We start from the raw sequence: 11,637 nt of genomic DNA on the forward strand, positions 1-11,637 counted from the left end.
CTTCCCGTTCAGGTCTCTACCTTGGATTACTTACTGAGTCAAGAGAACACAACGCAAGAGACGGAGGGAAGAGTCAACTACAACTCCCACAATTCTCGGCCAAGGAGGCCTCTTCTGCCACCGGAAGTGGGATGAAATCGCGAGCCGGAGCCGACTTCAGACCGACTACATCTTCCAGCATGCATTGCGCGATGCCTTGAGCCCTCGGGACTTCCGGCGCCGCCTCTGGGCAGTGATTGAGGAGGAGAGTCAAGAGGGCGGGTCCTCTTTGAAATGGAGAAGAGGGAAGAAGGCGCGAAAGGCTTCAAAAAGGTCAGGACGGGGGCGGGGGAGCAGGGGGCCAGGAGGGAATTCACCTTGGAAAGTGATGGGTAGCGGTTAAAGGGTGTGTGTGAACGGGACCCCTGAGAGTTCAGAGTTTACAGACACGCGCTAAACTGTTATGGCAGGAACTTGGGAAGGTTTCTGTGTTAAGTTGTTTCAGTGGCTTGTCAAGTTCTGCAAATCCTGCTGTGAAGCCTAAAGAGGTTCCCTCAGGGAAGACCTGTGTCTTGGGAGGGCTCTTGGTTTAGACTCCCAGCGTTTCCCAAACTTGGGTCTCCATCTGCTTTTGGACTACAATTCCCACCATCCCTGACTTGCTAGCTAGGGATGATGGGAGTTGTAATCAAAAAAACCAACAGCAGCTGGAGACCCAAGTTTGGGAAACACAGGTTTAGAGGAAGGGTCTTATGTAGTTTTGGGGGCACTAAAGAATAGTGGATAGATAGAGCAGCTTGGCCAATTCAAGACTGCAAGAGTTGGGCTTAATCTTCTTCTGGAGAATCAGATGATGATGGGTGCTCAGAAGCTGGGGTGGTTTCCTTAAATGGTAGGCGTTGGATGTGGAATGGGGTTGGGGAAGGACCAAGGAGGTTCCACTATAAAGTGGTGTTGGGGAGAGACATGAATTGGTAGTGTTTAAGCCCTATCCATTGGGCCCCCCCTCCTTGCTTGAGGGATTTTTTTGCCCCTGGCGTCCGAATTTGTAAGTTAGCCAGGGCTGCCTACCCACCATAATATTATGTCTGTCTGCAGGTCATTTTGTAATGGCCTTCGTTTGCTATAGAAATCTGAGGGCTGGGAGTGTGAAAATAATTGTAATAATGGATGTTGTAATAATGGGTAACTTCAGCTGCCTTCAAGTTGCTTAGGTGAACTCACGTTCAGGCAGTGACAAAGCAAAACGTATGTAAATGACTGCGCCATGAAACTGTTGGAGAAAAAAACAAATAAATGGGAATGACCCTGGAATTGCAGAACAATCTAAATCCCCTTCACAACAGGCTGGAGAGGGGGTTGAATTGGGCAGAGGTATCCCTCTGCCCAGCCCTGCTGCCTGCAGGGAGATACCGGCGTCACGCCACAAGTAGGGAGCTCCCCTTCACCCTGTCAGATGTGCTGTTGGATCCCAAGCTTGTCCCAGTAATGCTGTGTTGTGGCATCAGGCCTTATTGCTGCACCAGCTGCAGGCTGCTGCTGTGATACACTTACCGTATTTTTCGCACCATAGGACGCACCGGACAATAGGACGCACCTTGTTTTAGAGGGGGGAGAACAAGGGAAAAAAATTATTCCGCTCTCTGCCCAGCGCCCCTTCAGCGAAGTGGCAGGAGGCGCTGCGCAGAGAGTGGGAGAATTTTCCCCCTCTTGTTTTCCCGCTCTAAAACAAGGTGCCGTTTAAGGTGCATTCAGGCGGCTACCTTGGAAGCCTGGAGAGCGAGAGGGGTCGGTGCGCACCGACCCCTCTCGCTCTCCAGGCTTCAGGTTCCTTTCGACCTGCTCTTTGGGGCTGGCGGGGGGAAGCCCACCACCAGCCCCAAAGAGCAGGTCAGGGAGCAGCGGAAAGGCGCAGCGGAGAGGCTGCTGCCATAGTCATGCGTCACTTCTCCAGCTGGGAGAGGGTCGCGGGGGGCTGCTTTAGCCCCGCGCGTGCTCTCCCGGGTGGAGAGGTGACGCGCGCCTATGGAGGCTCCTGCCATAGGCGCGCGTCACCTCTCCAGCCGGGAGAGGGTCGCGGGGGGCTGCTTTAGCCCCGCGCGCGGTCTCCCGGGTGGAGAGGTGACGCGCGCCTATGGAGGCTCCTGCCATAGGCGCGCGTCACCTCTCCAGCCGGGAGAGGGTCGCGGGGGGCTTCTTTAGCCCCGCGCGCGCTCTCCCGGCTGGAGAGGTGACGCGCGGCTATGGAGGTTCCTGCCATAGGCGCGCGTCACCTCTCCAGCCGGGAGAGGGTCGCGGGGGGTTGCTTTAGCCCCGCGCACGCAGTGGCGTAGCGTGGGTTGTCAGCACCCGGGGCAAGGCAAGTAATTTGCGCCCCCTAACCCGTGGATTTGCGCCCCCTAACCCGTGGATTTGCGCCCCCTAACCCATGGATTTGCCCTATCCCCAGATGTTGCGCCCGGTGCGGCCCGCCCCCCCTGCACCCCCCACGCTACGCCACTGCGCGCACGCTCTCCCGGGTGGAGAGGTGACTCGCGGCTATGGAGGCTCCTGCCATAGCCGCACGTCACCTCTCCAGCCGGGAGAGGGTCGCAGGGCTATGGCGTCTTCGCTCCATAGGACGCACACACATTTCCCCTTCATTTTTGAAGGGGAAAAAGTGCGCCCTATAGAGCGAAAAATACGGTACTTCCTTGCTCCAGCATCCCGCCTGGTGATGGTGACAGAGCTGTGGGTGCAGTGTTGGTCCTGCCACTTTGTTCAGCCCCTCCAGACCACAGTAGTAGTTAGGATTACAGCTAGAAACCTGAGTGGTAGCCCAGGACCTGTTGCAAGATGTAAATGATGTTGAACTGATTGGGAAAAGAGACCACGGCCCTATCAAATTAAACATACAAGAATGCGGAATCCTGCCCATGAAGTCAAACGTGGGCAAACTTAAATTTCAGAAGAGGGGAAAGGAAAGGAATAGGAAGAGTTAAAATGCTTCCAGGCTGGCTTCTGAACTTGGGACCTTCTGATTGCAAAGCAGGTGTACTACAACCGAACCATAACTTTTGGGAGATCAGAGCAGATGTCTCTCCATTCATCCTGTAATAAGACTGACCCTTGTAAGCTGCCCTGGGGGACTTTTTGGCCAAAGAATATGGTAAAAATGTTTTAAATGCACTTTCACACTTTCATGGTAAGAGCATAAGAAGAGTCCTGTTAGATCAGACCAAAGGCACATATAATCTAGAACCCTGTTCCAAATGGCCAACCAAATGCTGATGGGAAGCCCGCAAGCAAGACTTGAGTGCAACAGCACTCTCCCAACTTTTGATTCCCAGTAAATGCCGTTCAAACACCTACAGCCTTTGATAGTGAATTTAGTCATGGCTGGTAGTCATGATATCCCCTGTGAATTTGACTAATCTTCCTTCTAAATCCATCCACATTGGTAGACATCACTACATTTTGTGGGAGCAAATTCCATATGTGCTGTGTGAAGAACTCCCTTTTGCCTGTCCTGAACCTTCCAACATTCAGTTTCATTGGATTGGCTCATGAGTTCAATTAAGAGGAAGGAGGGAGAAAAGCTTCATTTTCTCCACATTGCATCATTGTATGCCCCTTTGTCATGTCATCCCCCCAAATACTCACTCTTTCAAAACTAAGAAGCCCCAAATGCAACTTTTCTTCATAAGGTAGTTGATTCAGTCCTTTGATCACACAAGGCAACCAGAATTATAGCTAGCATTCCACGTGCCATAGCTTTGTAGAATGCCATCATGATATTGGCAGACTTTCAGTCCCTTTCCTACTCACCCTCTTAATGGAATATGCTAAACTGGTGAAACTCTCCAGAGCACTTCCAGATATATGCAGCAGGTAGCGCTACAGCCTAGTTAATTTTGTATTTTATTTTCTAGCAGGCCCACATGATAAAATCCGTAAGCTGTTCCTTCTTGTGCAAAGGATTCTTTATATACTAATCTAGATGTTATGCTGAGTTAGGCACGCTCAAACCCTTTGATTTCAAAAGATTTAGAGGAAAGATTGTAGTCAGTGGCATAGCATCTCTAGTTCAGTTCCCAGCAATTCCAGCTAGGGTCGGAAAAGACCTTTGTCTGAAATCCTGGAGAGCCACTTCCCATCAGTGTCAACCAGATGTGGGGAAGCTTTGGCCTCCACACGCTGCTGAACTACAACTCCCATGATCCCTGGCCATTGGTCGTTTCTTGGAGCTGATGGGAATTGTAGTACGGCAGCATCTGGAGTGTCAGAGGTTCTTCATACCTGGCACAGACAATATTGAGCTAGACAAAGCAATGGTCTGACTTGCTTTAAGGCATGCCGCCATGTTCCTGACTCTGGTACGGAGTTAAGGCTCAGACGGCTGATTAACCGCTTATAAAATGAAATTATCATTAGAAATCCTTTGTAACAGAATCGGGGGGGGGGCACTTTTTTAAATCCAGTTTTGGCAACCAGCATCCTGATTACAGCCATTTCTGCACAGTCCTGCCTAGATCTTATTTGTCATTATTATTTTATCTTAACAGCCAGTCCCTCATAGGGGTGTTGGATAGGGCTTTCTTACAATACATTAATCAAGCTAGTATTTTCCATTTGGATGAAGAAAGAGTTTGACATTTTAATTAACCCTTCCCAAACCTGTTGTCCTCCAGATGTTTTGGATCCCAACTCATATCAGCCCTAGTGGAAACACCCAATAGGGATTATGGGAATTGTAGTCAGCAACAGCTAGAGAGAATCAGGTTGGGTAATACTGATTTAATCATGAGTTGAAAAAGATATTTTGAACTCGCCTCCAGAACCAAAAACTTATTTCATAAGTTACTTAAACTACCATAAATTCCATAGAACAAATAACTTGATCCATTAATCAGCTGTTCCTAAAATTAGGAAGCTTTTGCTGATAGCTTTTACACTGTATTATATAGATGTGATTTCAGTGTCTTTTTAAAACAGAAAAGCAAGATTAAAATGCTTGGAGATAAATTAATAGCAGTCAATCTATTTTGCTGGTGCTCTATTCTTTAACTGCTCTGGTAGATCACCCTTTCGTCTGACAACTTGTTAAGATATTTAGCCATTGTTAATATATCTCTTCAAGTCTCTTTCCCAAGAGTTCCTGCATCCTTTCTCATACTGTGTACTCCAAGCACTTAGTCATATTTTGTTGTTCAGTGTTTGCTGGTATCCTGAACAAACAGAATTTTCAAAGAAAAGCCTAATAAGTACTGAACCAGTATAATGTTGTTGCCACTGGTGCCTTCCTTATACTGTTTTTGTTAATACAACACAACTGCATTTTCCTTGAAATATTTTTATATCTTCAGTACACCACAAACATTCTTCACTTGTGGCCTAGCTGCTAAATTTGCTTTTACAAAGATGCAGTTTTCTGGCTCATCTGAAGTGATTCAGGGGACAGTCACTGCAGCTTCTGTTAGTACTTACGTTCATACCAGTCCCTTTCTTGAGCAATTCTTAATTCCTAAAACTGTAAGTCACTGTAATGCATAGTTTTTCATGACTCTCATTTTTATACATCTTTCTTCTCTTAGTGTGCAGTGCTACTTTATATACCAGTCCAGAAAGCCAGGGCTAAAATTAGTAAATCCCACTTCACAGGATTTGATGTGGTAACATCTCTACCAAGAACTGAAAGTTACCTTAGAGGAAAAGATGGAAGAAATATGAAATAAATAAAATAAATCTTTTCTGGGGCTCCCCCAAACCTCCAGAGCAGATTGGTGCAGTGGTGGTTGGGAGAGGGATTACAGTGGCACCTCGGGTTACAGACGCTTCAGGTTACAGACTCTGCTAACCCAGAAATAGTACCTCGGGTTAAGAACTTTGCTTCAGGATGAGAACAGAAATCACGTGTTGGCGCAGCAGCAACAGGAGGCTCCATTAGCGAAAGTGGTACCTCAAGTTAAGAACAGTTTCAGGTTAAGAACAGACCTCCAGAACGAATTAAGTTCTTAACCCAAGGTACCACTGTATATGTGGAGAACAAGACCCTTTGTGTATGCAGAAGTCCTTGCCTTAAGCTCAATGATTTTACTGGATGCAACCCTAGTTAATTAATGGAAGGGCATCTTTTTTTATTGGGATGGTTGTAAGCTAAGGGCATACACCTTATTTCTTTAGTTTATTCTGGTTCTAACAGAACAGGAGAGCAAATGCTAAAAAGGGCCTTTCCATCTGGCAGTGAATGTTAGTTTTCCTTTTTGAAGGTGCAAGTGAGCAACCTATTCTGAGAAATTCATGTGTGAATTTGGATGTTACTGACTAGTCAACTAAAAATTGTTTAACATGATTCTAATCTCATGCAATTCTATCCAGCCACTGAGCTGGGTTGAAGAGGCTCCTTCTGCATGTCCTACCACCAGTTGAGGTACAATGGATGGGAACAGGAAAAGAGGGCAGTTCTGTTTGGAGCACTCAGGTTGTAGAACTGTCTGTCTAGGAAGAGCCACGTAGCCCCCTTGCTTTTTGGTCTTCTGCCTCAGGTTTAGGACCTTCTTGCTAGCTTTTGGCCCAACTTTAGTGTCTCTTTTCCTTTTTTCATCTCCAGTATGGTTTTCTTGGCTGCTGCTGCTGTTTTTTGAGATTGTGTTCTGATTATGTATTGCTTTTACCCTGATGAGAGCCAACTTGGGCACCCTTGTATTCAGAGCAGAAAGGCAGAATTAAAAACCCCTATAATAAATAAGATAGCACAAATAAGGCACTTGGTGGGGAGGAGAATTATCGCCGATTAATAAAAAAGTTTGGGCCTCAGCAACAGAGAAATGGTGGGTGATGGAGCCAGTTATGTGGTCCCTGCCCAGGGATGGAAGATTGGCATCAATAGTTGTTGCTCTCTTGGTCCCAGAGAATGAGATGCAAAACAGGTAAGGTAATATACTTTATTGGCTGAGCTTCTTTTGATGTACTCCTACACCGGCAGAAGTTGATCTCATAAAAGATATTGCTTTACCTATTTTATATCTCTTTGAAATGGAAAGACAGGGAGATTCACTTTTTCTCCATTAACACCCCTTGACTGATTTCCTTTCCATGCAGGAGACCGTGAACAAACTGCTCCAGCTCCACTTCAAAGATGACAAAACACGAGGTAATTGCTTTTCCTTCTGTCTCAATAAGGAGGCCAATTCCTGCTCACAATCTTGCCAAACTTTTCTGTAGAGAGATCATGCCCTGGAATATCAGAGGTAACCATGATTCCTGGGTTGTGGGCAGATAACTGGGCTGGGCATTTCTCATGGTTACTTTTTCCCCTCTTTCCAGTCAGTGGTGATGCTCTGTTGCTCATGGCAGAAATGCTCAAAGTGTTCGTTCGAGGTAAGTTGTAAAGGACTGTGCCTTTTTTCCATAGAATGGCAGTCACAGATGAATGACATAGAAGGACGAAAATTAGTGCAAAAATCAGAAGACTATAAAAACTCTTTATTCTTTTAAGGTGTAGCCTCACTGCTCGTTCAGTACTAGTCGACAGGAGATACTAGAAGGAAGAAAGCAGGACAAGCTAAATCTTGGTTCAGCACAAAAACCAAGTCCTGAAGAAAGAAAACCCTTGATCTTTCTATCAGAAACTAGTAGATTCTTCCTGAAACCTTACACTTTAGCCAGGCAATAGAGCTTGATTTTCCAGGCTTGATACAGAATAGCTTAAATGCTGAAAGCTTATTTTTAATGATGCTTCCATCAGATATATAAAGCTTAGGACTTTCTCAGCAGAATGAGTTCATGAACTGCTGCAGGGGTGGGGAACTTGGGACCCTCTAGATGTTGCAAGAGTACATATCCCATCATCTGCAGCCACCGGCTATGCTAACTGGGGCTGATGGGAATTGGAGTTGAGCGGCATCTGGAGGGCCATAGGCTCCCCAACCAGGACTGTTTGGAGCCTCAGCAGCTAGGTGGAGCTAGGTGGACATGTGCACATTCAGAAGGTAGCACATGCTTTGCTTGGGGATAATTTGCCTGAACGTTGAGAACAATTTTGGGCAAGGAAAAAGTGCTGAGTGGTGAGAAGTTAACACTTCCTGAGCTGAAAGTCCAGTATTAATACTGTGAATTGCAGACTTATTTGTTCCCAAGCAAAGCCTCTCAAAGTAACTTTTTTGTTACTTGACAGATGTCGTTCCTCCCTAAAGGCCATTTCTGTTACCCTTCCCAGTCCCTACTTGTTGCACCTTGCCTGCCTTGTGTGTTTCTTGCAGAGGCAGCCGCACGAGCCGCACGGCAGGCTCAAACGGAGGACCTGACCAGGGTGGATGTGGAGCACGTGGAAAAAGTGCTGCCGCAGCTGGTATGTAACGCACAGCTTGGATTCCTAAATTAACAGGATAAGGATGTGGGCAAAGGCATCTTAATCCCCTTCCTTTGGGGGGATGTTTGGCTGGTTAGTAATATCCTCACTGGGCAACTGGAACTCAGGCAAATCAGCCAAACAGTTTGGGGAGAACTCTTTGCTCACAGTAACTTAAAAACGCTTAATGTTTACAGCTTTTGGACTTCTAGAAACCTGATGGGGCAAAGCCCACATTCCTGCTAGGGGGAAGATCGTGGCCTGACCTCTGGAGCAAAGTGGAAGACAGGCTTTGAAATGGAATCTGCCCCGCCGTGATTCTGCTTGCTCGGACGATATTCTCATCACCTCTCTCCTTCCTTGCCAGCGCAGTTGCGGTTGTTTGCTATCTCTCTTTCTGGGCACTCCATGATGGTCAAAGGCTGGCTGCTAAGGGCTGGAATCTTTTCTCTCTCCCCCCACCCCTCCCTCTTTGTGATGGGATGCCTGGAGTCAGTGACACTCACCATCTGAGGCTGCGTCCTAGCCTGCTGCTGTTTCCGATTCACAGCCAGGCAGAGTCTACACTTTCTTTTCCAATGGGAGAAGCAGGTGCCTTCCTGTAGGGGTGTGTGGAAAGAGTGAGTATGCCTGGAAGCATTCCCCACACCGTGGGCTCTCATCACCTCAGCAGGCATTTAAAGGCCAGCTCCGGGCCTGTCTGCTGTCTGAGTTCTTAAACAGGAGCCGAGCCCCAGGTCTGTGCCAGCATCAGGTACCTGATCTTTATTTTATAAATAAACAGTGCTTGTCCCTCAATCCTTTCCAGCATTCCACTGGGGCCATGACATCAAAGAGGGCTTGGAACCTTTTAACCATTTGATATTCCTCTCAGAAGCTGCTTCCCTCTGCTATAAATTTGTTCTCACAAAGAAACTTCAATAAATCAAAAATAGTCTCCCTCCCTCGCGCGGGGCTCCTTGTTGCAATTAATCATAGAAAGTCAAGTAGCTTCAAAGAGTCGTTTGGCCTCCCCCCCACCCTCTTTGTAGGACGAAAGAAAAACTTTCAAAAAGGGGCAGAATAACAAACAGCATGTGTGAGGATCCCACATCACGCACAGCCCAGCCCCTCTGTGTCAGCGGGGCAGGACTGGGGGGAGAGAAGAGAGCTGTGAAATAGTAAACCGTATACATGGGGGCAGGGCATAGCCTAATGAAGCTTTTTTTCTATTGCAAAATAAAGGCTAGGCCTACAGAGTGAGAAGCAATTGCCACTCAAGGTACTGACAGGCTGCAATCCTATTCCCCCAGATCTGGGCCTACACCCCATTGAACTCAACGGGGCTTACTTCCGAATGGATATAGAGAGGAGTGCGCCAAGAGGCAGAACAAGACCAAGGCAGCAATGATACTGTCAGCTAGTGGTTAGCAGCCATGCTGCCTGATAGGTATAGCACGCGCATGACTTTTCTAAGGTACCAGTTGCTACGTATTGGTAATGACAGGGACGAAGGACTGCTGGCTTTGAATGCTGGCTCTGAAATACCCAGTAATGTTTACGCTGAAAAACACAGGATGAGGGTTAGGTGGAATGCTGCCGTTTCCCAGAACTGTCATAATGCTGTCTTCCTACAAACCCATGGCCTATAAATTAGGAACCAGCGTTACAAAAGCAACTTCCCTTTCTCCTGTTCTGCCTTTGTCAGCCTCAACCATGGTTTAGCAGAGGGGTGAGTAAGCTCTTGCTGGTCTACAACTCCCATGATCCCTTACCACTGGTGGCGATTCTGGCAGGAGCTGTTAGGAATCCAGCAAATTCTAGGAGTGCTACATGTTACCCTGCTTTAGCAGCCTTTTAACCATGGTTTAGCGTTTCCAGTATTCTCATCTTCATCAGATTTTAAAAACAGAAGTGGATTTATCAGTGCGTATTAACACTAAACCCTAGGATGCTCCTTGTATCAGGTCAAAGTATTTGTCCATGTAGTCTACTCTACCTGGGAGTTGTTCTCTTAGGCACTATTCTTTCCCATCCTGGTTCCTTAAACCAGAAATTGAATTTGTAGCTCTTTGCTATGTCTGCATTAGACAAATATGGTAGTGCAATATTTATAGCTATTTTGCTCAATTGTGACAAAGCATGAAAACAATGTTGCGCTCTGTTGCATCATAAAACGTATGCTACAAACTACTGATAATGCATGCACTCCTTTGTGCTCGTTTATTGGGAATCTAAAGTTGGTGGGGCTTTACTTCAGAGGATGTGGGCTTAAGAGCAGTACTAAAGACAGTATTTAGTTTTGTGTGTGTCCCCCAAGAACTAATGTGCATAGTTCTTCTCCATTTGTATCCTCACCACAACCCTGTAAAGTAGGATAGGCTGAGAGATAGCGACTGGCCCAAAGTCACCCTGGTTGAATGCAGATTTGAACCAGTGTGTTCTCAGACCCACACTAGTCTAACCAGTGTACCACACTGCTCTTGACATGTACATTAAGGATACTTGTAGGGCTTAGGCTAGAAGTTAAAGGTATCTGATCAATCAGAATTTTTACAGCCATCTGTTAAGCGAAGTGTCTTAAAGTACCGGCCTAAAACCTTGCTTTTAGTCTACTCAGAAGCAAGTCTCACTGAGCTCAAAATGATCTGGTCAAAAGTGTTAACAGCCTTAAAGGCTAACTTTTCCCGTAATTTGCAAGTATCTTCTCCATTTCCATTTGGTTTAATGTAGTCTAGGCCTTGGACGAGCAAATGGCCCAGGCAGCTGCTTCCTATATAGCTCTGAATTGTATAAAACAGGCCGATCACCAGAGTTGAGCAGCTTTGACTAAACACAAAGCTTAATCCCCCATTAAGCAATGGGTGTGAATGTACTACAGAACATTTAATATGGGTTTAAACACACATGTACCCACAGCAAAGCTAAACTAAAACACATGTAGGTCTCTGTTCTGCATACACTTGCACACTGACTTAACAGGATGTCTCTGTTTAAATTTCTAAGGGGAAAATCCAAATTATGGCCCAAACCTGGTGCTAAAAATTGGGAGGGGGGATTATGGTAATATGCTATCCTTCCCCACCACCTACTCTATGAATGGGACAGAGGGAACTGGCTCTCTTTTTCACCTGATTTATGCTACAATCCTGTGTACACACTTACTTGGGTGTAAAGTCTCATTGAACTCTGTGGGATAGAGATGTACTATTAAAAGTCTTGGTCTTAAACAGGGCACAGTGAGTTTGCGTGCAGTACCAAACAAATTTATTGGGAATATAAACTCTGGCAGCAGAGAGGTGTGATTCAACCATACAATGTAGCTGGAAGTGCTAGTCAAGCTGCATCTT

General features: G+C 46.4%; 2 protein-coding genes across 3 annotated transcripts in view; one reads left to right on the forward strand and one right to left on the reverse strand.

The window, feature by feature from the left end:
- LRRC45 (leucine rich repeat containing 45) overlaps positions 1 to 1,101 on the reverse strand; it is an 18,655-nt gene extending 17,554 nt beyond the window's left edge. The window contains exons 1-2 of the mRNA XM_083598362.1: positions 1,055 to 1,101; positions 35 to 266 (exon numbers count right to left, since the gene is read on the reverse strand). The gene's annotated coding sequence lies outside the window, so the exon portion shown is untranslated. The remainder of the gene's footprint in view (positions 1 to 34; positions 267 to 1,054) is intronic.
- Positions 189 to 10,491, forward strand: CENPX (centromere protein X). 2 transcript variants are annotated; one of them, XM_083598390.1, is made up of 5 exons: positions 189 to 312; positions 7,060 to 7,111; positions 7,285 to 7,338; positions 8,220 to 8,308; positions 8,506 to 9,254. In XM_083598390.1, exons 1-5 carry the CDS (start codon positions 274 to 276, stop codon positions 8,518 to 8,520), a joined length of 249 nt encoding a protein of 82 aa, XP_083454516.1. In that variant the 5' UTR covers positions 189 to 273; the 3' UTR covers positions 8,521 to 9,254. The 2 variants fall into 2 exon arrangements, with proteins under 2 accessions (XP_083454516.1, XP_083454517.1); XM_083598391.1 differs by lacking the exon at positions 189 to 312 and adding an exon at positions 346 to 469 and having other exon boundaries at positions 8,506 to 10,491.
- Positions 10,492 to 11,637: the final 1,146 nt, after the last annotated feature.

This window comes from Podarcis filfolensis, assembly GCF_964270895.1.
Source record: "Podarcis filfolensis genome assembly, chromosome: 2".
Lineage (NCBI taxonomy): Eukaryota > Metazoa > Chordata > Lepidosauria > Squamata > Lacertidae > Podarcis > Podarcis filfolensis.

What these genes read in the sequence shown, in the direction of transcription:
- CENPX (XM_083598390.1), top strand. Translation starts at nt 274, where the DNA reads ATGGAGAAGAGGGAAGAAGGCGCGAAAGGCTTCAAAAAG. An exon ending in GCGCGAAAGGCTTCAAAAAG is followed by an intron (nt 313 to 7,059) that starts GTCAGGACGGGG and finishes CTTTCCATGCAG; the next exon opens with GAGACCGTGAACAAACTGCT. An exon ending in CAAAGATGACAAAACACGAG is followed by an intron (nt 7,112 to 7,284) that starts GTAATTGCTTTT and finishes CCCTCTTTCCAG; the next exon opens with TCAGTGGTGATGCTCTGTTG.